Raw genomic sequence first — 25,874 nt, 5'->3', positions numbered from 1 at the left:
CTGCAGCCATGACATTCAGCCTGACTGTGGTCCTCATGTGCCTTGCACATGGCTGCTCTGTTTTCTGGGCCCTCTGGGGTGGAGGTACCTCCTCTCTCCTCCAAGCCCCCCGAGTCAGGCTGGCAGGCTGTTCAGAGGCGGCAGCCAGGCGCGCCTGTCCCACGGTGGGAGGCCGGGGAGAGGCGGGGCTCAGGGACCTCCGTGAGTGAGCGGCTGAGGTTCGCCCCCAGGTCTGGGCGACTGAGAGTTGGTGCTGCCCCCCTCCAGTGTGCAGAGGAGCTGGGCGGGCAGCAGTGGGCCTGGGCCTGGGCCCTCGAGGTGCAGGTCTGGTCTGAGGGGCTCAGAGTAGAGAAGAAACCCAGCGACAGTGACGACCTGCAGGCGCATCGGCCCTGGGCGTCTGCCAGGGAGGGCCCTGGGGGGTGCAGTGAGCAGTTCCAGCCCAGTGCACTGGGCAGCACCCACTACAGGCAGGGGGAGGTCAGCGGTCCCCCGCGCCAGGGTCCCGGCTGGCCTGGCGAAGCCTCATCCTGGAGGTGGAGGTGGCCTCGGAGGGTGGCTTGCCCACGCGTGCCTGCCGGCCGCAGCTCAGAGGGGTAAATAATTGAAGGGCAGGTCACACGAACCGCCTGCGTCACAGGATGCCTTCCCCCGGGTCTGGTTACGCCCCAGATCGCGTTCTGACATCCCTGGCTGGTGAATAATTAAGCTGCCACCTCCTCCTCGGCCGGCCCTCCGTTTCCAGGTCCCGCTCTGCGGCCTCCTTCACCACCCGCCACGCAGTGGGCCCCGCTGGTGCTGACCCCGGTGCTCCCTGCCCTGCGAGCGCCACCAACCTTTTGCTCCGTGCCCGGGTGCAGTCTGCCCCATGGCCCCCGAGATGGACCAGTTCTACAGGTCCACCATGGCCATCTACAAGGTGAGCGCGCGTGCAGCCCGGCCCGTGGCTGCAGTGCCCCGGCCCAGGTGCGAAGGTGGGGCCCGCTGTGGGAGACAGAGGGTGCGCGCGGCTGTGGCGAGTTCTGGCGAGGAAGACGTGGGGTCAGGCTGGGCTGAGCTGTGGGCACGGAAGGGGGGCCCTCTGGGGACAGTCATTCCCCCCGGCCCCACCCCGGGGCTCCCGGGAGGGTTTGTCTGCAGGCACCCAGTGAGCAACAGGCCCGCCGAGGCGGTGCTCAAATGCTGGGCGAGGTGGGACAGGGCCCTGCGTGGCTGTGGCTGGGAGCAGGGTGCAAACAGTCACCTGGCCTGGGAGTGGGGAGCTTCTGTCTGTGTCTGCGTGCCCTCTGTCTGTGTGCCTCGTCTGTCTCACCCTCGTTTCCAAGCCCCCACTCAACGTTGCTGCTTCAGTCCCGAGGGGTGGCTGCAGCCCCCAAAGGCCTCCACTGAGCACCTCCTGTGTGCGGGACCCTTTCCCATGCAAGCCTCACATCGCCCCCCCTGTGGGGTAAAAAACAATCACTCGGTTGGATAGATGAGAACACTGAGGCCAGAGAGGTCAAACAGCTTGTTCAAGGTCACCAAGGGAGGCAGAGGGGCTGCAGGGATTTGAACCAGGGCCGAAGTCCAAGCTCAGAGGCGTCTCTGCCACCCAGAGTGCTCTCCCACCAGCCAGGGCTTCGGGTGGCCTGGCTCCCAGAGGGCTCTTCTCCGAGGGGGGCAAGCTCTGCCCTTGCCCCTGAGGTGCCTGCGGATAGACTGTACGTCCAGTCCAGGGAGGCCTGGACTCGGGCCTGGGCTGAGCTGTGCCCAGCCAGGGTCTGTGACGGGCTGGCAGGCTTCAGCCCAGCGGGAGGGGGCGGGCCCCCCGGGTGTGCGGTCTCGGGAGCACAGTCCCCCCAGGGGAGGTGTGTGAGCAGGAGCTGGCCGGGGCGACCCTGGCCTGGAACAGGGCCACGGGAGATGGCTTCTGAGGCCCGTACAGGATTCTGGGCGACCCCAGGCTTCTAGGTGGGTTCCCCTAGATTCTGGGGGCTTCTCACTGGGGCTAGGCGGCCCGGCGACTTGCCTCTGGCCGTCATTCTTTCCTCTCCCGCCGTTCCCCTCGCTCCCCTCGCCCTTGGGGCCCAGAGCATCATGGAGCAGTTCAACCCCGCCCTGGAGAACCTGGTGTACCTGGGCAACAACTACTTGCGGGCCTTCCACGGTGAGTGCCCGGCCGTGGACACCCCCTCCCCCGACCTGTTCCCTCCACACAGACACGCACGCCCCCACCCCGTTCTCTGCACAGCCATTCGCCATTCCCCAGCAGCACGCCCTCCGCCAGTGCCGTCTGCAGGGTGGACAGGCCAGGGACACACCTGGAGCCAAGTGCCACCCAAACCCTCCCTGCCTTTTAGTTCTTCAGAGTCAAAGTCTGCTTCCTCCCATCAGCAACTGGAGCCCCCCTCACCCGCCCCCACTTGGTGCCTTTATACCTGCGCCCACCCCTCCTGATGGGCACACACAGGTGCCTGTCCCCCCGCCCCCCACCCCAAGACAGGCCCACACCAAGGTCCTGCGTGGCGCCTGGCCCTGCCCCCTCAGGTAGAACCCACCCCACGCTGCTGCCCTTTACCAGTGGCCACATCCCACGCTACCCAGGGTGCCCCCTCCTTCTCACACGAACCCACGCCAGGCCCCACGGAGCCCCCCCGCGCACTCTGTCCTGTTGGAGGGAGGGGTGTCCAGGAGGGCGGGCGGCTGGCAGAGGGGTTGCCGCACCGACCCCCTCCCCACACAGCTCTGTCGGAGGCGGCCGAGGTGTACTTCAACGCCATCCAGAAGATCGGGGAGCAGGCCCTGCAGAGTTCCACGTCGCAGATTCTGGGTAAGGGGCTCCCCTCCCACTGGCCCCCTCACATGCCCTTTTGAGCCTGGGGCGCTCTCCTCCTGGCCCCCCGCCCCCGCCCCTGCCCCCCCACCCCAGCCGCCTCCTGCTGTCCAGGCTCCGCACGCTCCGCCTGCCTTCCTGGTGCCTCCCCGGGCCCGGCCCTGCCTTGGCCCTCATGCTCGGGTCCCAGAGGGCACTGCTTTTACAGCCTTGCCCTTCCAGGAAGTCCTGCCCCGCCGAACGCACTGGCCTTGCAGCCCAGAGCCCAGACTCCTTCAGGAGCTCGGGCCCCTCCCCCCACCCTGCTCCCCGCCTGGCTGGGACAGGTGCTGCCCGGGTCCTAAAGCCACGTGGGAAATCTCAGGACTTTGGTTGAGAAATCCGGCCTCAGGCAGGCCCTTCTGGAAGCTTCGGGCAGGAAGAGGGTGGGAGGGCAGGTGCCCCTCATGAAGCCATTGTTCTTTGGGCCTGTAGGTGAGATCTTGGTGCAGATGTCGGACACCCAGCGACACTTGAACTCCGACTTGGAGGTGGTGGTGAGTACTGACCTGGGGGTTTGCCCTCCCGCGTCTCTTCTCGGGGAGGACTTCCTGAGGCCCTCAGTGACATGGCCACACTGGCCAGGCCAGGCTCTGCTGGGCACCTTTACCTGCCATGTCTTCTTCCAGCCTCTAGCCACCTGGAATGCAGGTGCCATTTCTGCCCCTATGTTACCGAGGAGGAAACTGAGTCTTGGGGTTGTAGCCACTCCACCCAAGGTTGCAGAGTGAGGGGAGGAGCCGGGAGACAAAGGGCTGGGCCCGGGGCCCCTCCCCGCCTCCAGCCCCGCCCTCTGCTCCCCCAGAGCAGCCGGTGGGCTGACCTGTCCCACCCATGAGAGAAACCCTTCCAGCCCTGCTGCCCACAGAACCAAACCCAGGCTCTTCAGGGAGGACTTGCCGGCCCTGCTGACCTGGCAGCGCCAGGTGGTACCCGCCCCCCCGCCCCGCCACAGCCCAGGGACCCTGAAGAGCTGCACCCCCCGGACACAGCCTAACGCCCCACCCCCCGCCGGGCTGCTGTCATGCTGTCCTCTCAGCCTGAAGCCCCCACCCCTGCCATCCATCACAGCTGCCCCCTCCTCCAGGAAGCCTGCCTGGCTCCTGGGCAGGCTTAGCACCTCCTCCCTCTGGACTCTGACAGATGCTCCCAGCTGTTCTTAGCAGGCAGCAGATAAGGAAGTGATCCCCGCAGCCAGAGCCCCGGCTCCCCTAGCTGCTGGCTTTGTGACCTTGGATGAGCCACATAACCCTCCTGGGCCTCAGTTTACCTGTCCATGAAACGGAGACAGTTATAACAGCAGCCCTGTAGGATTCTTGGGAGGGCTGAGTGAAATGAATAGTATACACCCTCCGCCCTGGCACCTGGGCCCTTCGGGTGCCTCAGCTGTGACGATTAGAAGTAAAATGTGCTTCCCTGTCTCTGTCCCTGCCAGGACTGGGACCTCTAACGGGACATGATCTCTCTGGAGCCCTGGGGCCTGGTGGGGACTGGCACCGAGCGGGGCTTCGCTGCCCGGGAGGAAGGAATGAGCTTTGAAGAGGGAGTGGGGCTCGGCCAGAGGGGGAAAAAGGGCGCCCCCGCATGGGCGTGGCCGTGGGCGTGGCGTCCATCGGGCAGGCGGGAGCCGGGGTCAGGAGCCAGGGCACAGCGGGGCGGGGGCGGGGGCCGGGGACCTTGGAAGGTTCTGAAGGAAATCTCACCTGATTGTGACGGTCTGTGGTTCTCCAACGTGTGGGAGGGGAACCGTGAAAGTCCGGGTGTCCTCCTTTGGAGACATCATTAACTACTCAGCGATTTGTTTGCCGTGTCAAAACGGGGAACAATTTTAGCAGCAGAAACTGTGTGTCCCCCTACACACGATAAAGGCACCCCCCAGTCCGACTCCCAGACCTGCCGCGGCGTAGGTAGCACCAGGCCTGCACCACCTTCCGGGGCTTGGCAGGGAGTCATGGAGCCCGGGACCTCCCGTCCTTGTGTTGGGTGGCTCTCCGTGTCACTTGTGGAACCCCGGGCTGGGCAGGGACAAGTGTCACCCAGGCCCGCTCTGTAAAAAGAGCTGCCATCTCTGGGCACTGGCGTCTTGGCTGTGACAACAGGGCAGGGCCCTCAGCCAGAACCACGCTGGCCCGCGCGCAGCAGAGGCCGTCTCCCCTCTGACTCATTCACCGGACGGCTGCTGACCACCCCGCGCCAGGCGCTGCTGTAGGCGCCGGGGTCGGGCTGGCAAAAACCCCGCCCTGCCCAAGAGCGGAGCCGACCAAACCCAAGACTAGTAGGTGTGTGTATATATGACAGGTTAGATGCAAGATAGGCCACAGAGAAAAACAGAGCAGGGAAGGGGATAGAAAGGGCAGGAGGGGCATAATTTTTTTAAAAAATCCTCATCGAGGAAATGTTTATTGATTTGAGAGGGAGAGGAAGGGAGAGAAGAGAGAGGGAGAGAAACGTCAATATGAGAGAGAAACGTCGATCGATCGGTTGCCTCTCATACGCACCCTGACTGGGGATCGAACCCGCAACCTTTTGGTTGGAGAGGATGACACTCCAAACAGCTGAGCCACCCAGCCAGAGCAGGGGTGCAGTTTCTAAAAGACACGTGGGGACAGCATCACTAGAAAGGTGACGCTGAGAGAACACCTCAGCATCTGAGGAGCGAGGAGCGAGCCAGGTAGACTGAGCGTCCTGCACGGAGGAAGCAGCGCATGGAGGGGCGCGAGGTGACCGTGTGGCCCGCGTGGAGACAGCGAGCGGGGAGCAGGTGACCAGCCACTCAGGGGCCCCTCCTCTTGTAAAGGTTGCATCGTTAGAGGGTGCTGAGGGAAGGAGAAGCAGGATCTCACGCAGGTTTGGTTTTTCTGATGGAAGCTGAAATGCAGGTCCTGAAATGTTCCCTGAACATGTTAAACCTTAGTGGATCATGGCCAGGCAAACCCTCCCTTGCACCCACCACCCAGGCTCAGAACTTCGCAGCCTCCCCGGAAGCCCCTCCATGTGCCTCCATCAAAATCACAGCCCCTCCCTCCCTCCAAAAGCGGCCCGGGTCTGGCACTTCCTGTGTTCCTTTGTCGTCGATCAAAGCGGACACTCCTAGACACTAGATTTTGGTCTTACTCTTTTTTTTTTAAATATGTGTTTGAGTCTCTTCATCTACCGATCCCCCTCCATCTGCCCCTCTCTTTCTTTTCTCACACCTTGTCTGTCGGAGGCCCTGGGGCCTGCTGACGGCCGTGTCTGCAGCCTGGAACTTGCTGATCACGCGCTCCTGGTGCAGCCTGGCTCATGCCTCTGTCCTCTGGTTCCAGAGGCCCGATCAGACTCGGGTCCCATCCCTCTAGCAGGACTGGAGACGGAGCCGGGGTCGTCCGCCGGGAGGCACGTCCTGCCCACTGCCGTGTAGCTATTAACAGCCGCGGAGGCCCCGCGCCCCGGGACAGGCTCACACACCAGGAGTCGCAAGATGCCGCTGCTCCAGTACCCTTTCACATCCTGAGTGGGATATTTCTAAAAGAGTCCCCTCTCCTTATCTGCCACTCGCTACCCAGTGACCCGCTTCATACGGGGAAGGCAGGGGAAAGGCTTAGGCCCTCCCTCTGCTCTCCTGTCACCCTCTGGAGGTGACCGATTGGCTTTATTTTTCTAACCAGCACAAGTAGTGTAGTATGTTTTGGTATTCTCGGTATCAAATTTAAGCCTATTTGATGTGTTTCAGTTCTGCAGTTATTATTTTTACTCGAAGTTGAAAATGTGCTCTCTTTGAGCAGGAAGCCTCTTCCGCCTGGCTGCTGAGTCCCTTTGGAACGACCCTGGTAGTTTTGACTCCCTAGCTGCCCCGGCCAACAAGACGGCCCAGCCTCACCTCCTACTTTTCCAGAGTCTGGGCACTAAGGGCTTTTATTGCTTCTGAGCTGATGGTTGTGAGGTCTGTTCAGTGGCCGGTGCTCTACATACAGAGATGCATATGTATGTATACTACATACATACATTGTATGTGCATGTATGTGCATTGGCATACATGTAGGTACATACATATGTGCACACACTATAGATACCTGATGATATGTGCAATGTATTTAAAGACAAAACACTTTATAGAGTCATAGTGATACTTCCAATTCAGAGTCAGCCTTGGAGGACCTTTGCTTCCCTCTTCTGTGTTACACCAGGAGATGTGTTTCATGTCAAGAGTCCTCCCTCTCCGAGACGGACAGCGAAATAATCGGATGTCCCACAACTCTCCATTGGCTTTATCCCCCTTCACACCACAGCCGCCTCTGAGCGATGATTAACTCGCCAACTCTACCACCTCCTATACGGTTTCTAAAAGCAGCTCACGTTTGTTTTGCATCTGCTGCCCCCATGCTGGTCCCACTGTTGAAATCCTCGTGCTGTGTCTCCATGGTCTGAGCTCAGAGCCGTAACACACCTTGTCCCTCCCTTTAGCCCCGCCCCTGTTGGCTTTTGTTTACAAGTAGCTACATATTGAATGCTCAGCACCAGTCCTATGACAGTGTCTCAATTGTCACTTTCCTGCCTGAAGCTTGTTCTCTAATAGTCCCCACAGGAAGGGGTCATGTGAACAGTGTTCTCTGCGTCCTGACGTGGTGATAATAATTAGTGATACCTGCAAGCCAGTTTCGTTGGGTATAAAACCCTTTGCCTGTTCCTTCCTTCCTTCCTTTCTCTTTCCCTCCCTCCCTCCCTCCTTCCTTATTCCTCTTCCTGTTTCTTTTGTCTCTGATGATCTTAAATATGTTTTTCTTCTAACATTGAACATTTCTATTCAACAGCCTGATTATTTATTTTTTCCATTGTAAATCACTTTTTTTTTTTTTTTTTTTTTTTTGCCTAGATGCCCAAAAGACATCTTTTTCTCAATTCTAGTAATTTTTCTAGAGTATGTTTTGATATTGGTTGGGGTGGGTCAGTATTCTCAGTTGTGTGGTATACTCTTTCAAAATATAATTTCACATCTTTCTGGTTTCCAGAGAAGTTCTTTTGAAGTACAGTTTCTAGAATATTTTTGTCCCCTTTCTTTGTATTTCTTCTTCAAAACTGCTATTATCTGTATATTTACCCTGTACAGCCTATTTTAAATAGGTCTTTTCCTCTTGGTTATTTTCACTTTTTTTCTTTACTTTTTTACCCCCTCTACTTCTAAATATTATGATTTAATATCTGGAGCGAGAATGGAGCTCATAATAAGAGCCCTACCACACATACAGCTATAGATGTAGATAGAGAGACATATATATATATAGATAGATAGATAGATAGATAGATAGATAGATATAGAGTGATATAATAGACATACATATCCACTTTACTAAGATATAATTCACATACAATAAAATTCGTCCTTTCAGAGTGTACAGTTCAGAGGTTTTTAGTATAGTCACAGTTTTAAAAGTATCCCATTATCTAATTTTAGAGCATTTCCATTGCCCTCACCCCCAAAATAACCTCTCCCTATTTCTTTGTTTTTCCCTTTTTTTTCATATTATACTTCTCCTCAGGCATTCTCTGTTGTGTTTATTACTTTGTTGCGTGTTGCCTTCATTACTAAACTTATGTTTTTCTTTTTAAATTTCGAATTCCCTTCTGAACTGTCACCCATTTCTGAATTTTTCTAACTCACACCCACATTGTATCTTTCCTGCCTCGTATCATTTTCTTAGTGTCCGTTTTGTGGGCCTTTCTGCTGTACTTTCGTTGTCTGTAGGGATGTCCTTCTGGGTCTCCCTTCTATTTTTTTTTCTCACCATCACTTTCTGTTGGATTTAACATCAAAGATTTTTTGTTACTCACTTTTATGTGAAATTAGTCTTTACCCAGGGAAAATTAACGTACAATAAAATGCCCCATTCTTAAGTGTTGAGTGTGATGAGTTTTGACATTGTATATACCATGCAGCCACTATGCTGGCCAGACAAGACCTCCAGCAGCCCAGAAAGTTCCCCTGTGACCTCCTCCCACCCAGAGGCGGCCCCTGGCTCGTTTCTATCTCTAGAGATTAATGTCGCCTGTTCTAGAACTTGCTAGAATGAATGCAGTTGTATGGTATGTATTTCTTTGTGTCCTGCCTCACCCACTCAGCATAGTGTCTGTAAGTTTAGTGCATGTCGTGGCATGTCCCAAGGCTTTGTTTTATGTGACTGCTGCGTGTCCCATCGTATGACTAGACCACAATTTGTCCACCCCCTTTTCTGTTGATGGTCACCGGGGCCGCCCCCCGTGCGGGGTTACTAGAAATGGGCCGCTGTGAGCGTTTTTGTACAAGTCTTTTTGTGGATCTGTCTTTTCATTTCTCTTGGGTGAATATCTAGGAGTAGAAGTTATGGGTCATAGGGTTGACATATATTTAGCTGTGTGAGAAACTGTCAGAGAGTTCGCCAAAGTCCCTGTACTACCTGCGCTCCCACCGGCCATGTCTGAAAGCTGCGGTCGCTGTACATCCGTGCTGGCGTTCGATGCTGTCAGTCCTTTTTATTCCAGCAGTTCGCACAGGTATGGGACGGCAGGCTTCACTGCGGTTATATTTTGCATATCCTGAGGACTAATAATTTTTAATGAGCTTATTGGACATTTGTATATTGTCTTCATGAGATGTTTGTTTACTCTTCTGACCATTTTTAAAATCAAGTCACCATTACTGTTGACGGCAACTTGTTAAAAATTTTTATGAAGTCCAGTTTGGTGTTTTATAAAGAATGGCTGGTGCTTGTATCCTCCCCAAGGGCTCTTCACCTGCCCTGGTGGCAAAGACGTCTTCCTACGTTTTCTTGCAGGAACTGTATATTCTGGGCTTTACACTCATTTCTATGGTCCACCTCAAATTTATTTTTGTGTATGAAGAGAGAGGGAGCCAGTGTGTCTTCTCCCCCATACAGATATTTGGCTGTTTCAGAATCATTTTATTTTATCTTTCAATGGCAAAACATTTTGTTGCTTTTAAAGACTTTATTTTTTTTTATGTTTAGAGAGAGGGGAAGGGAGAAAGAGAGGGAGAGAAACATCAGTGTGTGGTTGCTTCTTGAACATCCCCACCTGGGGACCTGGCCCGCAACCCAGGCATGTGCCCTGGTTGGGCATCAAACCAGCAACACTTTGGTTCACAGGCCAGCACTCAATCCACTGAACCACACCAACCAGGGCAACCAGGACCATTTTAAAAAAGACTTCCCTTTCCCTATTCAATTGACTTGGTGTCTTGGTCAAAATTTGATTTTTCTTGTATTAGTAGGTCTATTTTTGAACTCTCTACCTTGATCCATCAACATCTCTGTCTGTCTTTATACCAATACCACACTATTAATTACTGTAACTTAATAGTCTCAAAATCAAGTAGTGTAAGAATTTCGTTGTTCTTTTTCACAATTGTTGAGTCCATTCAAGATCCTTTGTATTTCCTTATAAATAAGAGAATCAGCTTGTCAATTTGTCTAAGAGCGCCTGCTGGGATTTTGACAGGGATCGCATTCATCGATAAACGGTCATCTTAACAATAGTGAGTCTTGTGATCCATGAACATGGTATACGTCTGTTTATTTTTCAGAGCAATGTTTTCTCTTTTTCAGTGTAGCAGTCTTGCATATCTTTCAATAGACTTATTTTTAGGTATTTTATGTTTTTTGAAGACATTTGCAAGTGGCATTTTAAAATATCATTTCCCACTTGTGCCTTGTTTGACTTACACTTTAGTAGGGTCGCTCTGGCTCCCGTACTAAGAAGAGAACAGCAGCGGAGGGCAAGCGCAGAGGCGGAAGGCCGGGTGGGAGGCTGCCGCAGTAGCCTTGGGCAGGCGTGACGTGCTTGGCCAAGGGCTGCGGCAGCGGTGCTCTTGAGAAGAGATCAGACTGGATGCAGAACCAGTAAGATCTTCGGATGGACTGGATGTCTGTTGCAAAAGAAAGAGGGAAATCTAGGTAACTGCAAGGTTTTAACCTGACCGTCTGAAGGGGCGGAGTTGCCACTAGTTGAGGTAGAAAAACTGAATATGGAGCAGTTTGTGTAGAGGGGACAGATCAGGAGCTCAGTGTTAGACACAGTGAGCACGGGACGATGGTCAGAAAACCCAGCGGAGAGGTGACTGCTCAGCTGCATGGCTGAGACTGGAGTTTGGGGCGAGATCCCGGCTGAGTCCTGAGCATAAGGGCTGTTTGAGTTCCCAGAGGGAGGGGGTGGAGCTCAAGGCAGAGGCCCAAGGCCTGAGCTCTGGGTCGGCCCAGCGATAAAGGGTCAGGGAGATGAGGGGGCATCCATAAAGGACAGAGAAGCAGCAGCTGGTGGGGGGCGGGGGTGGCGAGGAATACCAGGAGAGGGGGCCGGGCCACAGGCTGAGAGGAGACGATGTTTCGGGAGCAGGGTGGCCAGCTGTGTCCGATGACGACGACAGGCGGTGAGTCCTGAGCGCTGACTTCGCAACGTGCAGCCTCCGTGACTTCAACAAGAGAATTCCTGTTGGCATGGCGTGGGGGGAGTCGAGACCTAAAGAGAAGAGAGGGGTGGGGGCCAGCCCACAGAGGCAGTTCCTTCAGGGGGGTTTTCCTGTGGAGCTGGCTTTCTTGAGTTGCTGGAGTAACTCGATTCGCGGAGCTCGAGGTGCATGTTTTCAGCAGCAGAGCGGCCCTCAGACTCTGTACTGAGGGGCTTCCAGGGCGCACTGATAAAGTGTGTGCCGGGGGCGGGGCAAGGGAGGCCTGGGACTTCCTCAGCCTGCCCTGGGGCAAGGGACTTCCTTATACCAGAAGCCACCTGCTCCTCTACAGCAAGAGCTCAAAGTCCACTTCAAATATCACCCTCTTAATAGACCTACTTGGTTAGGAGCCTGCGAGGACTTTCCGTGCCCAGAGGGGCCTGAGCCCCATCTGATTGGGGCCCCTGGGCCTGTGTCCCCTTCCCTGTCTGCGATCCCAGCCAGGTGTGGCAATGGGAAGCATTATAACCCCTCTGTCTTGCTCTCACGCGCAGTTCCGGGGAGTGACGCAGGTCATATGGGACTGGGCGTGGGGGTGACAACCCTGTAGTGGAAGGCGGCTTGTTCGGTAGCAGTGTTTCCAGGCCAGAGGACTGGGACGAGGGAGGCGGAATTAAGAGGAAGGGGAAAGCACCCGACTTGATTGTTGTCGGTAGTTTATGGAGGCTGGCAAAGACCTCCTGCACCCCTCCCCCGTCCCAGGCTTTCAGCTGCCACCCCAGCTGCACTCCCTCCTCCGCCGTCTCAGCAGGCCAGCGCCGCAGAAATGAGTGCGTTGCCAGCAGAGTTCTGTTGAGTCTGTGCATCTTAAATATTTTCTGTGGCCTTCGGGGTGGTTCCGGTTTGTCTCTCCAGGTACCCGCCGCCCTCCATATTTGTGCCCTGGTTACACACGTGCTGGGTTTTGAAGGTCTGCCCCCAGCCCCGTATCTCCCACGTGCCTTTTTGTTTCTGTCAGGCAGTTTCAAAGGTGCCCGCATTCTGTGCTCGAGCAGAAATCTTGAACTGTCTCTTCAGGGGGAGGCAAGGGCAGGAGGAGGGCGGGGTGCCTCCTTGCGGGGAGGCCCCACAGATGCAGGTTGAGAAGCCCACTTTCTACTGGATCCAGCAGAAAAGGGGCCCCACAGGGCAGGGTGTGTGCTCAGGACAGCTGGTAACGCTAACATGCTGCCACACACACACACACGCGCGCGCGCGCATACACACGGGGGCACTCTGGGTGCGGGGCGCGGCCAATCCTGGGGAGGCCACACTCAAGCTCCCTCAGAGACCAGCACTGACTGAGGCTTCAGATACAACTGTGGGAGAATAACTTACAATTCAGAACTTTTGTATTTACTAATTTTTTCCTGCGTCCTGGGAGGAAATTACCAGCATTCCTTTCCTGGGCGATGCCCTGGCCTTCGGAGCAGCGCGCCCACAGCACAGTGTGGGGCCCTCCGTGGCAGGGGGCGGGACCCAAGCAGAGGCGACAGGTCCCTGGAGGCGGAAACAGCAGGGGGGTGAGCGACACTCGCTCCCCTTTGCTCCCTGCGCAATCTGAACTCCAGCGCAAAGCGGGCAGCTGGAAGGTTTTAAGGGCTGATGCCCAGACAGTGCAGAATGGCCCAGGGAATGCGGACGGGAACACATGGGGAACGTGCGAGGTGACTGCTGAGGCCCCCAGAATCAAAGCTCTTCAGGTTTATAAGGCCCGACCTTAGAGAGCATCCGCCAGGTCTTTACTACTACAGAGGGGGAAACTGAGGCCTAGAGAGGGGAGCAACTTGTCCAAGGTCACAAAGCAAATGGGAGACACAGCAAGAACGAGGACCTAGCTCTTTTGAGACTGAGCTCAGTAGCCTTCCCCGGTGTCCTGGTCGCCTGAAGGTCAGCCGCCTCCTTCGCGCTGGTCATGGGAACATACCACCCCTACCGCTAAGGCCTCCATGGCTCTGAGCGCCTTCCTGGGCCCAGCCGTGCCCCCCGTGCCAGGGACACAGAGACGGGTCAGGCCTGGGTCGTGGCCACAGCGCTCGCTGCTCACACAAAGGGGCTGAGCCAGGGGCCCAGCAAGAAATCCTGTCCTGGGGCTGGAGGAGTAAGCAGCAAACAAACAAACTTAGAGGCGCTCCAGCAACAAAGTAACTGAGCGCAGGCCCTGCCTGGGGAAGCCAGACCAGCATGTGTGTGAAGACGGGCGGGGAATTCCAGGCACAGGGCATGGCATCTCCGAAGTGCAGACTTAAGACTAAGAACCAGAGGCTATTGGCACGGTTACCGAGGGTGTCTCGAGTGAGGCTCTGCACTAGGGGTTTTGCATTATTTAATCTTTCCTCCCCCCGGCACTCTTATTGTGCCCATTTCTCTGACGATTGGGCAGGTGCCTGGTGTGTTAGCGCATGGTGGGCAGGGGATTCAAGTGGGCAGCGCACAAGGGGTGCTGGGGCCTGAGGGGGTGGGGCCGCCCTGATCGCCCCTGCGTGCCCTCCTCACAGGTGCAGACCTTCCACGGAGACCTGCTGCAGCACATGGAGAAGAACACCAAGCTGGACATGCAGTTCATCAAAGTGAGTCTGCCTGCCGCTCCCAGCCCCGTTCATCCCAGGCAGGACTACTTCTCCCCATGTGACAGATGGGCACATAGAGGCCAACGCCGGGCATTGGCTGGCCCCAGGTCATATGCACGTTCCCAGCTGAGCCCTCCTGCCCCCGTCCCGTGCACTGACCCGTAGGCCGGGCAGCTCCAGCTTTTGACATGGGGGTCTCCCTCCTCTCCCCACCCCACCCAAGGACAGCCGCCAGCACTACGAGATCGAGTACCGCCACCGAGCTGCCAACCTGGAGAAGTGCATGTCCGAGCTGTGGCGCATGGAGCGAAAGAGGGACAAGAATGTGCGGGAGATGAAGGTGCGAGGGCCGGGCGTGACTGGCCTCTGGGGGGCGTCTGACAGCCCCCTGAGCTCCCCCAGCCAGCCCCAGGCCAGCTCCGGGGGCGGAGCGTGGCCTGCTGCAGCCTCTGCGCTGAGGTCCGCCAGCCCCTGGCGGGTGGGAGTCACTGATCTCGGGGGCACACTCAGCACAGCTCCTTCCCTGTCACTTCCTGGCCCTCCCCAGGTGCCCCAGGCCCCCTCCAAACCCCTGGCACCTCTCTTGCTTCTCCACCTCACTGAGCGAACCTGAGCCCGCCAGCCATGCGCTGCCCAGCATGGCAGCAAAGTGTGACCCTCCTGCAGCCCCGCGGTCCCTCCCCTTCCTCTGCCCAAGCTCTGCCAGCCTGCCCCCCGCGGAGGCCGGCCCTGCTCCCGAGCTGCCTCCCCTCCCTGGCCACTGTCCCCAAGATCATCTCCCCTGCCTTCTCCTGCCTCCTTCAATAAGCTCAGGTCTCTTTTCAGAATCTCCCCTCCCAAGTAGGGCGTTATTAAGCAACTCATTTGCACTTTCATTAAACAAACCTCCCTGGGCCCCACCTCTGTGCAGGGGGGCCCTGAGCTGGGTGCTGGCGACAAAGAGATGGCTCAGTCCCCACCAGCCATGCCTGGAGTGGGGGACCCAGAGCCCAGGCTCATGAGGATGGAGCTGCCCATGAGAGGGCAGGCGCGGGAGCTAGGATGACCTGGGCGTTCAGGGCAGGCCTCCAGGAGGCGGCGGCCAGGTCCGGAAGGACAGGGAGGCTGCGCTGCCCCGCCTCCAGCCGGAACCCGCTTTCCCCAGGAGAGCGTGAACCGGCTGCACGCGCAGATGCAGGCCTTCGTGTCCGAGAGCCAGCGGGCAGCCGAGCTGGAGGAGAAGCGGCGCTACCGGTTTCTGGCCGAGAAGCACCTGCTGCTTTCCAACACCTTCCTGCAGTTTTTTGGTCGGGTGAGCTGGGGCCGCGGCGCAGCTGACAGAGCCGGGAATTTCCCTCCTTTCCTCCTTTTCCTTCTTTCTTCCTTGGTCGATGTTTATTTTACTTATTTACTTCCCATCTATTTCTGTTTACTCATTTCTGTGTGTATTTGTATCATCGGATATTCATTATTTATTCATTCATGATTTTGTTTATTCTTGCATCCTTCACTGATTTGCGCATTTATTACTTGTGTATGAACCACTGGTTTTTTTCACTCCTGCTTCCATACACTTACCATTCACAAATTCATTGATTCATAAGTTTATTCAGTATCGTCTCTTAGTTTTATCCTATAATTTAAATCCTCTATGTGCTTGCTTTTTCTGTTTCCTACACCAATCAGATTTCTTCATTTCTCATTGTCTTTCCAATGGGGTTTGGCTTCTGTATTCAGCTGCTGCACTGTTTGGTGCTGTTGGGTTTATGACTATTAGACCTGCTCTGCAAATGTTGCCATGTAGGTACTTAGTGTGTCTTCTAATCCAGTCTAAGGCTTTAAACTCCACTTTGTCTGAGATTAACATTGCCCTCCCCACTTCCTCTTCTCTTATCTCTTTGTATTAAGTGTGTTTCTGTCACTAAAATATAGCTCAGTCTGACATCTGTCCTCTCATAGAGGAATTCGGTCCGTTCCGTGTAACCTAACGACTGATATGCCTGTCCTATTCTTTTTGGCTCACTTGATTCAACTCTACTTACTCTGTCATTTCCTCTTTCTCTCCCATTGTTGTTTTGGTCAGTTCGGTTGAGTTATTATACATTCCCCTCCCCCTTTATTCATCTGGAAAGGCTACTGTTCTTTGACTTGTGATGACCTCCCTTTGTGACCCTCAAAATCACATGTATTTATTTATTATCTTTTCCAAAAAATGCTGACCCGCGCCCCCACGACTCGGTCCATTGTGTCCCCCCTCGTAAGACCTAAGACGACACCGGGAGGATTGTCCCGCCCTCCCTGGCTCTCTCAGGCCTTGGGGAAGCTTTTACTCCTCTCCTGATCCTCCCTGACCCCCTCCTCTTGGTTTTGCCAGGAGCCCTCAAGACTCCGAGTCCCAGACCCTCACTAGCACTTCTTTGCAGCATAGCCCTTCTAGCGCAAGACGCTTTACTGAGAGGATGCACGTTACCCGTTACCCGGTACAGCATTGTCCCCTGTAATAGCTCACCACGTGTGCGATCAGGTGCACGGCTTGCTGCTCTCTTCACTCCCTCTCCTCTCCCACTGTCCTGAGGTTTCTGGTTTGAGTCATTGGTGTAGCCAGAGAACTTTCACAGCATTTTCTGCGGATGCACGGCCTGAATCCTTGCACGCTTGCAAATGCCTTGCTTTTCCCTTGCCTGGGGAGCGCTGGACTCGTTGCTGCCGGACTGCAGAGCAGCAGACCTTTCCTCTCGTGGTCCGGGGTGATATCCCTGTTTCTAGTGTCGGGTGCTGGCCTGCCTCCTTCCCTTTTCAGTAACTGGCTCTTACTCTGTGGGTGCTTAGAGGTTTTCTCAGGAACATGTCCAGGCACCTGGGTGAGGGCCTGCCGACACCCTTCAGCCTGCCGGCTTGGGTCTTGGTTCTTCTTCAGGTCGGGGGAGCTATTCTCTCTTCTGTTTCTTTACATCTTTCCTTCTTTTTTAAGGGATTTATTTATTTATTTTTTTTAAGAGAGGAGAAGGGAGGGAAACATCAGTGTGTGGTTGCCTCTTGTGCGTCCCCTACTGGGGACCTGGACCGCAACCCAGGCATGTGCCCTGACTGGGAATTGAACCAGTGACCCTTTGGTTCGCAGGCCAGCGTTCAGTCCACTGAGCCACACCAGCCAGGGGCTCTTCCTTTGCTTTAATCACTATTTTCTCTCTGCCTTCATCCCTTTTCCTCCTGGAACTCCCATCATTTGGGGTTCCCTGTCTGTGATCTCCCTCACCCTATTTCCCCTATTCTTGCTACATGTCTTGAGATATTTCTCCCCTTGACGTGTCAGACCACGGCGATAGAATGATTCTATTCTCCACAGAGTTGTCCTCTCTTGTGCTTCATCTGCTCAACTTTAAATCTTAAAATTGCGCTCTGTCTGGGTAAGAAGGTCTTTCTTATGCAGCAGGTGCTCTTATCAAGTTCATTTAAGCATGTCGCCCGCTTCCCTCAGCTGCCTGTGTGGTCTGCTGGGTCCTCCTCCATGACCGGGTCCCCTTCGGCACCTTGTTTCTTTCCTTTGCCTCCTGGTGGCCCCGCTCCCGCTCCGGGTCGAGGGGAACCGCACCCGCCCGGCAGCGGCACCGGCCAAGGCCCGTGGTGCACGGGCTCTCACTCCACCTCGGGCGGAGGCCCCTCCGGCAGGGCCGCTGGGGAAGGCCGTGCGGGCCGCACCGCACACGCTGCCCGGCTGAGAGCAGGGGCTGCCTGCGCCCCCCAGGCTGAGCACGCTGGCCAGACTGCCGGCCTGGAGAAAGGGGCGCCTTCTTTTTCTTTTTTGGCAGAGGCCGTCCTCTCACCAAACGCGTGCCGACCAGGCTCTGTCCATTCAGAGGGGACATCTGTCTCTAAATTACAAAGTGGTACCTTATGGGCTGGAAGCAGTCCAAGCCTGTGGACCCCAGGACTCGGGAAAGCCAGAAGGCAGCCCGTCCCAGGCCACACTCAGGGGGACACTGGATGTTGCCCAACCCGCATGTCCCTGTGGGCAGCACCGCCCGGACCCCGTGTCCTGGTCCTTGCCTGGACCTCTGCCAGCCCAGCAGAGGTTGAAGCTGTGTCCTGCCCTTAAAGGGTCCATCAGGGGCCAAAACCTCACAGTCGCCCTTGCGGCGTGGGGACTTGCCTGCCTGCCTGGCCTGGCCTAGCAGTTGACCCCGCGAGAGAGGCTGCTGACGGGATGTGCAGGAGGAGGGGCCGGGGACCTTGGGACGCCATCTTCCCACCATCCGCTTGTAAATCAATGGCTCCGTCCCTGCATTTTCCCAGCTTCGCCGCCTCCTCACCAGCACTTGTTCCTGCCTCTCTTCTTGATCATAGCCGTCCTAGTGAGTGTAACGCTGTCTCATGGTGCTTTTGGTTTGCATTTTCCTGATGACTAGTGACGCCAAACATCTTGCCATGGGTTTATTGTCCGCTTGTGTATCTTCTTTGGAAGGAAATTCCTTTCTGCCTGTGCCCGGACGCCTTCCCAGGCTGCGCCGGCTGGGTGACCTGGAGGGGCGGGGGCGTGGATCGGACGAGCCTGACCCCCCTGAGGGATGGGGAACAGGTTGCTTGTGGTCTGACCAGCTGGGCTTTAGGACACACGAGACCTAATTCCTAAGGTAATTAACCGTAAACAGTTATATAAATACCCTGGTACTATAGCAGAATGCACAAGCTGGAGAACAGGATTTAAGAACCGTGGCTCCTGGCCCGGGAGGGTGGCAGCCTTCTCACCCTCTGCAGGATCAGCCCTGCCTGGTCCGGGCCTCTCCCATGCCCCGCCCCTCACCTCAGCGTCTCTGGGTCCCCCGCACTCCAAGTGCCGCCCCAGGACACATCCCTAGAAGTGGAATTTGTGAGTCCGCGGTTCGGTTGTAGGCAATGGCTGTACTGTTGACACTTCGGCCAGCAGTGCATGGGAGTCCCTGTTTCCTTGACAACCGCATGAGCAAACTTTTTGCTCTTTGCCAGTCAGAAAGGTGGAAGCGGCTTCTCAGTGCAGTGTTTCTTGATACTCATCTCCTAAGCGAGGCTCACGTGTCTGCAAGTTTCAGAGCCTTTGGCTGTCCTTTCTGTCCCGTGTCACAGTATCTTTCCCTCCACTTTTCATGTTAATTTCTAGGAGCTCTTTATATGTTACTGAAAGTAACTCCTTCTTGGTAATGAGTTGCAAATATTTTTCCCTGTTTGTCATTTATCCTTTGACTTTGCTTATTGTAGGTTTGGCCACATTTTTAAAAATATTTTTTTATTTCGTCACATTTATCAGTCTTTTTAGTTTGAGGTTTGCATCATGACTAAAATGGCTTTTTCGCTCCGTACATGCTTTTAAAATTCCCCCATGGTCTCCTCTGTGACTGTGAGTGTCTGTCAGGACAGTGAGGACAGTGTCCCTTCCCAAGCCAGGGCCGCGCTGCCCAGATGGGGGCCCAGGGAAGCCGGTGAGGCCGAGCGCTGTCCAGGCGGGACTCGGTGCTGTGGCCCTCACTCCCAGAACTGAGGCCAAAAAAAAAAAAGCCAAACCTTTTTAAACTATGGTATGAAGAACCTAACGGTCTCACTTTGCTTGCTGCCTCTGAAACAAGCTCACAGACCTTTACTGTGTGGTCGTTTTGCTCATTATTTACACGAGGCCACAGAGAACGCGACCCTGGTGACCAGCTGTGACATGAGGCTCTGAGCCTCTTTTGCTGCCTGAGGTCACTGTGAGGCTTTCGGCAGCCAGCCCGGGGGGAGGGAGCGACCTCTGAGGGGCGGCTCAGGAAGCCCCCTGGGGGCAGCCCGGCGCAGCACGCGAGACCCCAAGCCGGCGCTAACCACTCTGACCCTCTGCATCTTCTTCTATAAAGTGGAGATAATAATAGCACGTACCTCCCAGGGCTATTGTGAGACTCAAATAAGATAATGCAGCGAAGCCTTTATCTGGGTCCGGTACAGAGTGAATGCTCCACAAAGGGAAGCTTTTATTATTCCTAAGGCGACGGTCTTGAGCTTGGCCTTGGTTGGTGGTGGTGGAGGGGCGATGTTTGAATAGAAGGAAGGAGAGACCTTTCTAACTGGAGAAGTGTTTTGATGGTACCTGGGATTTAATTTATGGAGGTGACTGAATGACAACACAGACAAATACCATTGAAAAAAGTGTTATTACGTATCAGAGTTCCCAAGAGACGGGGTTGTGCCATGCCACGCAGGGCCCCGTGGGGAGTGCCGGGGGCTGGTCAAGGGCCAGAAGGAGCAGGGGAAATCGTGGCCCAGACTTGTGTTATGGTTTCCATGGAGGGAGTGGGCAAAGCAGGGCAGGCAAGTTTGAGCAAGTTTAGGACTGCGGTTTGGGTAACTTCAGGGGGCTCTGCGCTGTGGGGTGACTTAGGGTCAGGGAAATACTGGCTTGACGTGTGAGTTAAAGGAAGTGGTTGGGGATACAGGTTGGATTGGTTGGTCTGCATACAAAAGGCATGTTCAGAGGCAAGTCGTTTACTATCCCTGGGAATTATCTAAGCCCTGGGAGGGGCAGCCTCTCCAGGAACAGCAAGAGCTGCAGATGTCAGAGAATCATAAGATACTCAAACTTAAAAACATGATTAACACACACAGCAGGTGTGACACGTAAAGCCCTCCCACCCCAAGTGGTTACGGTCAGCTGCTGAGTTTGTGTCCTTGTAGGTCTTCAAGCAGTCAGAGGCCCGGGGACTGGGGGCACGAGAAAGGGGGCACTTACGTAGACTACAGGGACGCACTGGAAAGCCATATTTGAAAGGCCGCCAGAGCACGACTCCAACGGCCTTAAACAGCAGAAGTACTTATTGCTGTGGTCCCTGGGAAGTTCAGGGGTTTCAGGAACAGCTGGCTCCAGGAGCACACAAGATGTCATCGGACATTTGCCATCATCTGTTGCTTAGTTGTAGTTTCCTGTGTTGGCTTCACACTGCCTACTTAGCAAACCCCATGAGGCAAAAGAATGTATTTTTCCAGATTGTTCCAGGAAGTACTGGGGTTGGGTTCTTTGGTCACAGTTTTGGGTAAGTGCCATCCCTGAGTCTGTCGCTGTAGCCAGGAGGATGGAGCAGCCGGCCTGGCCCGCTGAGGTCCCTCCCGCACTCCTGTGTGGGGCCATGGGAGAACTCTGCCCAAAGGACCCAGAGCTGGCGCAGGGGAGGCTCTTTGAGAACTCAGTGGCCTTTGACAAAAGGGGAGTGGGTTGGCAGAGGGCGAATCCCAAGGGACACCACTACCACCTTCACTCTTAACAGCTGGAAAATCTGTTCCTTCCTCAGCTTGCAGGGCTCAAGTCCCCAGGCCTAGGGTGCCACTTTTGAATCCCCAGGATTCTGGGGGCTGCTCAGATCTGGGCGACTCCTGTGTTCTCTCCCCACCAGGCCCGGGGGATACTCCAGAACCGCGTGCTGCTGTGGAAGGAGCAGTCGGAGGCCAGCCGCAGCCCGTCGCGCGCCCACTCGCCAGGGCTCCTGGGCTCGGTGCTGGGGCCGCCCTACCCCTCGGGCCGCCTGACGCCCACCCGCCTGGACATGGTGAGGCCTTGGGCGCCCCCGCCGCTATTTGCGGCGCCACTCGCACCCCCGCCGCTGTTTGCGCCACCGCTCACGCCCCCGCCACCTTCCGTGCCCCCACCGTCCCCTGCACCCTCTGTGGGGCCCTGGGGCCTGGGGCCCTCCGTCTGGAACCTCCTCCCCCCGAGGGTGCCCCTCCTCCCGCCCAGGGTGCCGCTCTACTCGGCGCCGCCGCACTGGCCCTTCCGCCCCGGCGCTGCCTCGGCGCCCCCCTGGTGGCTCGGTTGGCGCAGGCCTGTGAACCCCTACGCCGACTTCTGGGACTGGGGGTGGGGGCTGGACTAGGGCGCGCGGCCCCGCCCCTCCCCGCCCCACCCTCCCCTGCCCGTCTCCCCTCGCAGCCCCAGAGGCCTCTGGGAGAGTTCAGCTCCCCCCGCAGCCGGCACGGCTCCGGCTCCTACGGCCCCGAGCCCGCCGAGGCGAGGACCGCGTCCCAGCTGGAGCCTGACCGCCGGTCCCTGCCCCGAACGCCGTCTGCCTGTGAGTGCCCTGCACACCTGGAACGCAGAGGGAGGGCCAGGGACGCTGGATAGGGGTCCTTGGACCAGGAAAAGGAACGGGGTTGCGCCGCAGCAGGAGGGAGTGAGGGTAGACGCAAGGGAGAACTTCCCGCGCTCACGGTCTGCCACGGTCTCCCGCTTCCGCAGCCTCGCTCTACACCAGCGGCGCCCAGCGCTCGCGCTCCAACTCCTTCGGTGAGCGCCCGGGCGGGGCGAGCGGCGGGGGCGGCGGCGGGGGCGCCCGGAGAGTCCGCGCCCTCGTCTCCCACTCGGAGGGCGCCAACCACACGCTGCTGCGCTTCTCGGCCGGAGACGTCGTGGAGGTGCTGGTGCCGGAGGCCCAAAACGGCTGGCTCTACGGGAAGCTGGAGGGCTCGTCCACGTGAGTGCGAGCCGGCAGGCGCAGGGCGGGAAGTTCGAACTCCAGCTCCGGCTGAGGCTTCCCTGTCGGAGGCGTCTGCACCCCCGCCCCGCCCTCCCACCCCGCCGCAGGGGGCCTCGTACGTCTCTCTAGTTCTCCCATCCTTTTCCTATTGCCTCAGCTCCCTCGTCCGCTCAGTGAGGGTAGGACGAGCCTCCTCGCCGAGTTCAGAGTGGTACAGGATGGGGAAGGGAAAGGCTCGCTCAGAGCCAAGATCCTTTCAGGCTCTCCTCCTTGCAGTCATGCGCCGTGGAAATCCTTAACCTAAGCGAGTCTGTTTCTAACACAGTTGCAGGGGAAATGGGGAGCACGCGGCGGTCACAAGGGAGCGTGCAGGGCGTGCTCTTTCTGCTGGAGAAAAAGGGGGAGGTGAGGGCTGCTGGAGCCAGGCAGTGCCCCCCACAGGGCTTTATGCACAGGAGACGTGCCCACCCCAAGCCTGCTAATGGAGAAGGAATGAATGCACGGAGGGAGGAGTCAGTGCCCGCGAGGGTGGCGTGTGGGTTACAGGGCGGTGGGCAGGGGCACGGATGAGATGGTGGCCTCGTGGGTAGGGGATGCACGCTTATGTGAGCAGACGGGTAGGTGGGTGGATAGGTGGGGGTCACCATGGTGTGGGGGCATGGGAGGGCATACCCATAGGGGTGTCTGCACAGGCTGATGGGGGATCGGGGAGGTACACGAGTGGGTAGGTAGGTGGGGGCAGACAGGTGGGCAGGTGGCGACGAGGGGTTAGTGGGCACACCGCGGACCAGCGGTCCGTGGCGGTTGCCGCGTGGACCGTGGTTGGGCGAGTGGACAGATACCTGGGTGGCATGTTCAGGGCAATGCAGCATCGCTAGGCGGACCAGGAGTGGAGGGACGGGCTGGGCTGGCGGGTGGCAGAGGACTAAGCACAGGAACGGCAGACACGCCGGCTTTGCAGACCCACCGCAGAGGACACCAGGGTGCCGCCCTGGAGGTCCCTGCAACCGGTGTGCACCAGACTCCCCGGGACCTGGGATAAATAAACCTCCTAGACCCGTGCCCTCAACCGCATTCCCGGGACAGGGTTATCCTTTCTGACTCATGGGCGGGGGGGATTCGGGGGCACTTTACAGCGAGAGCAGAAGTGAAGTGTACTGCGGTGCCTTTGTTCTGTCGGTTTGAGGTGACACAGCTCCCAGTGACCCTCGCGTGAGGATGTTGTTGACCGGGTTTTGGAGTCTAAGGTGGATTTTGGGGGATGTTCTCTCAGTTCTGCAAGAACTGGTAGGGTCCCTGGAGCCTGAGAAGGCCAAGGGGCATCGGTCATAGCACCTCTCCCTCACCCGCGGCTGCTTGAGGGCACAGTAATGAGCTTCCAAAAGCAGGGTGCTGGGATCCCCAGCACCATGGGGCAGCGCTGGGTGAGGAAGGAAGAGCACTGGCTTGGGGATCGGGCGCCCTGTCCTCTGGCCTCCTACAGCCGCCTGTGGACCCCTGCCCTTTGCTGTCGCCCTTGCTATCCCCTGCCTGGGGTCTGTTCCCACCGGCCAGGAGCCTCGGGGCCGAGGACTGTGCCCGGCTTTCTGGGCCCCCACAGGGTGGGCGCTTCGTGAGCAGGGGATGAGGTGCTGGCCCCACGTCCGTGGGCACTGCTTTCCTTCCCGGGCCTCCAGTTCCTCCTCGCAAGGGGCCCCAGCCCTTGGTGGGACACGAGGCTGGACTGGGGACCTCAGACGCCAAGAGAGACCCCCTTCCAGGGCCTAAACGAGCTGCTCTCGGCAAAGCCCCCGGAGCCAGTCTTGCACCCGCAGCGCCTGGCGATGTGCGCTCCTCCTGGGAGTCGCGCTGGACCGCTTTTGTGGGGCCCTTTGTGACGGAGCCTCTGCTCCCGCCCTGCAGGAGTGGCTGGTTCCCCGAGGCCTATGTGAAGCCCCTGGAGGAGGTGCCCTTGAACCCCATGAATGCCTTGAACCCCATGACCTCCATGAGCCCTATGAATGCCCTGAATCCTGTGACCTCCATGAACCCCATGAACCCCATGAACGCCATGAACCCCATGAACGCCTTGAACCCGGTGACCTCCATGAACCCCATGAACGCCATGAACCCCATGAATGCCTTGAACCCGGTGACCTCCATGAACTCCATGAATGAGCTATCTTCCAGGTACCTGGGTGGTCAGAGCTGGTGCCGGAATGGGGACTTTAGTGGCGGGGGGTGCCCACCTGGGGAGCACCAGTGAGTGGCAGTCCTGAGTGGGCCCGGCCCCCTGTAGCCTATGGAGAAAGAGCACCCCCCCTCCCCCGCGAAGGCCACTGTGTCGTCCCTCCTCCGGCTGTGGACTCCCTTCAGCCAACAGCCTCCTCCCTCCCAGGGGCAGGTGGGGCCTGACCCCTCCCCTGGCTCCTTTCTCTGGACTCAGGTCCTACCCACTCCGGGGCAGCCATAGTCTAGACGACCTCCTGGACCGGCCAGGCAACTCCACCGCCGCCTCCGAGTACTGGGACGGCCAGTCCCGCTCCCGCGCCCCAAGCCGGGTCCCGAGCCGCGCCCCCAGCCCTGCGCCTACACCCCTGCCTGGCAGCCGCCGAAGCAGCATGGGCAGCATGGGGGTGGCCAGCGACGTCAAGGTGAGCCCTCTCCCCCGGGCGCTCCTCAGCCCCGGGTCGCCCGCGGGCAGGGAGACTGGAGACCAGGTAACCCCCGCCGCTTTGGCGCTGTGTCTGGCAGGGGACCCTGCCGCCCAGCCCGTCTGCCCGTTCGCTGGGTGGCGTGGGGCGGGACGGGGCGGCAGGTGGGGGAGTGTCCCCTCGGGGCTGGAGCCCGGTGTCCCCCGGGAGCAGCGGGAGATGCCCGTCCTCCCTGCCTCCGAGGTCCCTGGGGCAGAGCCTGGGCTGGGCGGGGGCACAGGGATCGCCCCCGCCCCCCGCCGTGGGTCGCCCCGGCCTTGCCCTGGGGGCGGCGCTCTGGCCCAGAGGCTCCTTGCGCCTGACACCACCGCAGCCCAGGGCGCCAGCACGGCGCTTCCGGGAGCCGGGCTCTGCGGGGCCTCCTCTGCCCTCCAGGAAGGGGCAGAGGGAGGGGCAGGAGCTCGCTTGCCCCTCCCCACCCCGACTCGGCCCTCTCTCCCCCCACCCCCCACTGCAGAAGTTTATGACCTGGGAGCAGCACCCCCCGGAGCTCTTCCCTCGGTGAGTCCTGGGGGGCCCGCGGGGGCGGGGCTCAGTGGAAGGAGGGACGAGGGGTGAGTGGAGGCGGCAGGGGAGGCAGGGGAGGCAGGGGTGGGCGCCTGGCTCGGGCGTCCCGCTGCCTCCCCTGGATCCACGGCCAGCGGGAGACCTGGGCCCCTCTCCTTGACCTCTCCCCCCACAGGGGCACAAACCCCTTTGCCACCGTCAAGCTGCGTCCCACTGTCACCAATGACCGCTCGGCGCCCCTCATCCGCTGAGGTGCCTTCCTCCGTCAGGGGCGTGAGGTCGCGGCCACCTGCCCAGGGCTGCCCAGAGTGGGCGGCCGCGGCAGCGGCAGCAGCAGCAGCAGCAGCAGCAGCA

The 25,874-nt window shown here is 57.8% G+C and overlaps 1 protein-coding gene across 1 annotated transcript; it reads left to right on the top strand.

Annotated features, from left to right (window-relative positions):
* Nucleotides 1-837: 837 nt before the first annotated feature.
* Nucleotides 838-25,772, top strand: BAIAP2L2 (BAR/IMD domain containing adaptor protein 2 like 2). The gene is made up of 14 exons (XM_054582528.1): nucleotides 838-919; nucleotides 2,071-2,146; nucleotides 2,723-2,809; nucleotides 3,287-3,348; nucleotides 13,805-13,876; nucleotides 14,100-14,216; nucleotides 15,021-15,167; nucleotides 21,244-21,396; nucleotides 21,777-21,915; nucleotides 22,083-22,317; nucleotides 24,223-24,387; nucleotides 24,743-24,953; nucleotides 25,471-25,514; nucleotides 25,696-25,772. Exons 1-14 carry the CDS (start codon nucleotides 869-871, stop codon nucleotides 25,769-25,771), a joined length of 1,635 nt encoding a protein of 544 aa, XP_054438503.1. The 5' UTR covers nucleotides 838-868; the 3' UTR covers nucleotide 25,772.
* The last annotated feature ends 102 nt before the right edge of the window (nucleotides 25,773-25,874 follow it).

This window comes from Pteronotus mesoamericanus, unplaced genomic scaffold, assembly GCF_021234165.1.
Source record: "Pteronotus mesoamericanus isolate MK-2021 breed Mesoamerican mustached bat unplaced genomic scaffold, CSHL_Meso_final contig_702, whole genome shotgun sequence".
NCBI classification, from domain to species: domain Eukaryota; kingdom Metazoa; phylum Chordata; class Mammalia; order Chiroptera; family Mormoopidae; genus Pteronotus; species Pteronotus mesoamericanus.
This window is presented reverse-complemented; position numbering and strand designations above follow the sequence as displayed.